Consider the following 4,617-nt stretch of genomic DNA (forward strand, 5'->3'; position numbering starts at 1 on the left):
CGTAGCAATACACATTCTAAAGTCCTCATATCTATTAAAAAAAATTAACAGCAAAATACCAAACATCGTTAAAATAGAATAGACCTAGAAGCTCGAGAACTAAAACAAATATTTTGAGAATAATTTCGAAAGTATTAATCCAAAAATCTTGCTTTTTCTCAAACTTTGTTTTCAATTCAGCAAGTTAAAAAGGAGCAGATGCTTTAAAAGATGCCATTGTTCTCATCCTCTTTTTTTTTTTTTTTTTTTTGCTCTTTCTTTTTCCGAGAACCCACAACGACACTGTATTGTAGTGTATGATGCTGAAACTACTTTTAATCTCTTTCTTATCTTTGCCAAAGGAAAAGAGTGCTCTGTAAATTTACAAATCAGAGCAAGACGACAAACCCCCATATAATTTGTTGGACCAATCAAATTCAAAGGACAATCATTGACCAAAAACACCAATAATATAACTCACACACACACACAGAAGAGAGAAAGAGAGAGTTTTTGACCAATTTCCTTGATTTCCTCTTCAATGTTTCCCCAATTGATTGCCATTTCTGCAGCACCTAACTAAGACTCTATTTTGCTTGCTGTCGTCCTTTTTTCTTCTACTAGTCTGATTTTGTATTGAAACTTTGGTCCCACTCACCCACTAATCAATCCCCCCGGAGATTTTGGAACCCTCCTTTTTTCTTTCTGGGTATCATCCAGTTGCAGCATTTGAAGGAAGCAATTCATAATTTTCTCTTCACTTTTTGCTGTTTTTCCTAATATTACAACCCGAGAAGGATGTAGTAGACGAGGGTGATCGGCAGTGCTATCAACATCCCGAATATGACTCTGTAGCACACATATGAGATTCATCCGTTTTTTGAATCAGCACAATACCCAACAAGTAATTATCAATGCTAATTAGAACAAGACCAAAAGTAATTTCAACTAATATATAGAAGTATGAATACTACTCTCATTTATGGTTAGTCGTGTTAAGTAGTTGAAAGTCGAAAGTCGTATTTCATGGACTTACGCGGTGTTAAGAATGGCAGGGTGGACATTGTACTCTTTAGCAAAAACAAAGGGAACAATTCCTTGGGGCAATGCGGCCTGCAAGGATCAAATCAAGATATAGGTTTAATCACTTGCAATGTCACATATATATCAGTTTGGTTGGTCAAATTTCAAACGTAAAACATAAGTTGAAGTACCTGAACAATGGCGACGCGGAGGAGGTTGCCATGCAGACCAACAGCAACCGAAGCGGCCGCCATCACAGCCGGGCCGGTGAGGAACCTCACCGCCATGGCGAAGGAAGCAATGGAGTTGCCACAAGCAATTAGTTTCGGTTGTAAAGCCATGAATATACCTTGGAGGGGGAAAAAAAACAAACGAACAACTGATCCTCAGAAACAAACCAAAAGAGAGATTAAAAAATCGTCTGGACCATAAAATTTTGAATTTAATGAGATTCATTTCACAGTGTAAACGGGACAGCAGAAGAATCATAAGCAAAAGATGGCCACAGGGAACTTAAACACCACAGACACTGAGGATTGGGCCCACATGTTGGGTGGTAGAGATATATTTGTAGTGAAGAAGATAAAAAAATTTATGGATTTTGTTTGTGACAGAGAATGTGAGAAGCAAATGGATGGTTCTGAGTTGGTGTTGGGCAAGCAAGGACCAAGCCATAATTTCAGACAGAGTAGACAATAACACCAACCTAATATCTGCCTAATTTAATTTGGAATTGAAGCAAAAAAATCCACACATCACAAATCAAACAATACTCAAAGAAAATTTTGAATCAACACCATATTTGAGCCTACACTTAAAAGATATATAACCAATAATTGAAAAACTCCAAACCAAAAATGGTCACATTTTTTCTGGTCAAAAGGTAAAAACTAATTGATTATGTCCATTCCATAACAATTCTGTTTTTCCTTTTTTCTTTATCTAAAACAAGAACCCATCAAACAACCCTAACATACCATAAAGGTACATAAAAATCTAGCAGTAACATATTGTGAGCCTACTACAATAACCAATTATTGAAAGGCTCCAAACCAAAAATGAGCACTTTTTCTCGGGGCCAAAAGATAAAAAATCAATCAATTAGTCCCGGTTTGATGATGAATATATTTTTGCTTATCCAAAACAGAAAATAAAAAACAAAAACGTTATCAAAAGCATTGTAAACCGAAACCAGATTGATGACTCACCTAAGCTGAACATTGCCATGCCAAGGCCAGCATCAGACAGAATGGAGATTGATTTCTCAATTATTTTGGGCATAGACACATGCCAACTGCAATTTTACATACAAAGAAGATTCAAACAGAAGGGTTAACTGAATGCTCACGAAATCACAAAGACATAAAAAAATGCATCCAAAATTAATGGCTTTAATTAAACACAGTACCGGAAGGCAATAAGAGACCAAGCAAGGCCAATGAGACTTGAGTACGTGTTTGGATTTCGAATAAGCTTGCGCCACACCATGATTAAGATCAGACGGGTCATAACGCTCGTCGGAGGCATTTGTTTCGCCGCCCCACTCTCCGGAGCTCCGGCGGCGGCGGCGGCGGCGGCGGACCCCAGCTTATGAAGTCCACCAATAGGGCCCTTTTCTTCTTTCTCGTCGTCTACCTCTGCTCTTCCTGCGAAATTCAACTCTTCCCCTCTGAACCGCTCACTTTCAAGAACTGCTTAATCACAATCAGAAACATAATTAAATAAGCCTTGTGATTTGGATTTTGTTCGTGTTTCTTTAATGGTTGGTTTGTACCTTTCTTTTCCACATTCTGCGGGTGATCGGCGATGAACATTCTGATTTCCTTGGCGTTTTGATCGGAACGCCCAGTTTGTTCAGTAGCTCCGAAATCGGACCCGCCGAATACGTGGAGGCCATCGCTTTCTGAAACTGGTGAAGCGCTCGAGCTCCACACGAACATGTGAAGCTCCTTCGCGTCATGGCTGGGTTTGCTCGTCGGACCACCATTCTGCGGCGGCGGCGGCGCCTGCGGCTGCTGTGTTTTCCCGCTCTTCGTGAACTCTGGATTCGGCGCCGGGTAAGTCGTCGCCGCCGTTTGAGCTGGATAGAACCCGAACCTCGGAGAATTAGCCGTCGGAACAGCGCAATTCTCCTCAAAATTCGACGGCCGCGGCGTCGGACCTCTCGAGGATTGAACGGAATACAACTCCGGCTGACCGAAATTCGAGTGCCGTCCTTGATATCCCATCAGAGAGTAGAAATCCGCGTGGTTGAAATTCGAACCTCGCGGCGTAGGGTTCCTGGAAGAGCTGAGACTGTAAATCTCCGCTCCGGTGAGATTCGATGGCCGAGGCGTCAACGCCGGGAGCGAGCACGGACCTAACGACCGCCGAGACGCGTTCGATTTCCTGACCGTCACATGAAGCTTGCCGTCATTCCCAATCTCCGCGTCCGTCTCAAGAAAATCCCTCCCATCCAACGAAACAACATCCGAATCAACCTTGAACGACACAATGGAAGCAGCAGTTTCAGGAAATTGCTCCATAATCAAAATCTTCGCTCCACGATACTCGAACAGAAAAAGCAGAAGCGTATACCAAATAATGCACTGCAACACAACGACCTGAACCATCAAACTCCCAGAGTTACCGCCATACATAGCCTGCAGCAGAGGAATCCCCATCACGAGTGTATTCGGCAGCGTAGAGAGCGAGAAAATGGTGATCAACCACTCGAGACTCCCATTCTTGGTGAAATTGGCCCAAACTGTGAGCGCAGCAAGCATAATGATCTTCTGCAGAGTATCCGCCGCAACAAACCGGAAGTTCATAGCGTACGGATCGTTAGTGGAAATGAAATGGAAAGAAAGCAACGGCACAGCAAAGATGGCGACGAATCGGTTGATGCCGGAGCACTGGTCGGGCGAGAAGATCTTCCACCAACGAACGGAGCCATAGGCCAAAATCATGGCGACGTACAGAGGAATCACCGCGGTCAAGACAGTGTACAAATCCTTGCCGGTGATCATGATATCGGAGAGGGCAAATCGGGAAGAATTGGGACAAAAAAGAAAACCGTTAGATAACGAACTGCGGTGTAGAGTTGGAAATTGAAGTGCAGTAATTGGGTTCCACTCTGCAACCGCTGATGATGGCGGAAGAGAGAGAAAATGGAAGTGCAGAGGAGTGAGAGAGTGACTGTACAGGATAGTGGGAAGGTTTGGAGAATATATTTATACAGAGGAGAGAGAAGAAGCAGAGGAGAGAGAGAGGGTTTTGGGTGACTTTTTGGGCTTTTTTTTAGGGGACCATTCCCTACAGAAATTGGGACACTGGGCCTCCAATTAACCAACCCATATGGTTAGCTTAACCCAACCCTTGGGTTAACCTTTAAACTATGCATGTGATTTTAACTAATATCATACATAGCCTACTTTTGTTCTCTCTCTCTCTCTCTCTCAATTTTCACTTTTCAATTCTTGTGGACTATGTTTTACTTTCCTCTTCTAAAATGGCTTCAAGTGTTATTATCTATTTATTTGTAATTTTTGTGGTCCAATTTTTTCTTTTTTTACCATGTCTTGAATTCATGTATCTTAGGTTCATTGCAAAAAACAACCAAACATGGTTTTATCT

At 42.1% G+C, this 4,617-nt stretch overlaps 1 protein-coding gene across 1 annotated transcript; it reads right to left on the reverse strand.

Moving 5' to 3' along the window:
• Positions 1-300: 300 nt before the first annotated feature.
• On the reverse strand, positions 301-4,233 carry PIN4 (Auxin efflux carrier family protein). Its single transcript, XM_022299690.2, has 6 exons — positions 2,777-4,233; positions 2,411-2,693; positions 2,211-2,296; positions 1,194-1,351; positions 1,016-1,092; positions 301-828 (listed from the first exon to the last, which is right to left on the reverse strand). The coding sequence occupies exons 1-6, from the start codon at positions 4,008-4,010 to the stop codon at positions 762-764; spliced, it is 1,905 nt and encodes a 634-aa protein (XP_022155382.1). The 5' UTR covers positions 4,011-4,233; the 3' UTR covers positions 301-761.
• Between the last annotated feature and the right edge of the window lie 384 nt (positions 4,234-4,617).

Source organism: Momordica charantia (genome assembly GCF_013281855.1).
Source record: "Momordica charantia cultivar OHB3-1 chromosome 9 unlocalized genomic scaffold, Mcharantia_2.0 BLBB01000009.1, whole genome shotgun sequence".
In the NCBI taxonomy this organism is placed as follows: domain Eukaryota; kingdom Viridiplantae; phylum Streptophyta; class Magnoliopsida; order Cucurbitales; family Cucurbitaceae; genus Momordica; species Momordica charantia.

Coding starts and splice junctions, on each gene's coding strand:
- PIN4 (XM_022299690.2), bottom strand. CDS start 4,010: ATGATCACCGGCAAGGATTTGTACACTGTCTTGACCGCGGTGATTCCT. Junction 1,352..2,210: donor CATGGCAATGTTCAGCTTAG/GTGAGTCATCAA, acceptor TCCCCCTCCAAG/GTATATTCATGGCTTTACAA. Junction 829..1,015: donor CCTGCCATTCTTAACACCGC/GTAAGTCCATGA, acceptor TGTGTGCTACAG/AGTCATATTCGGGATGTTGA.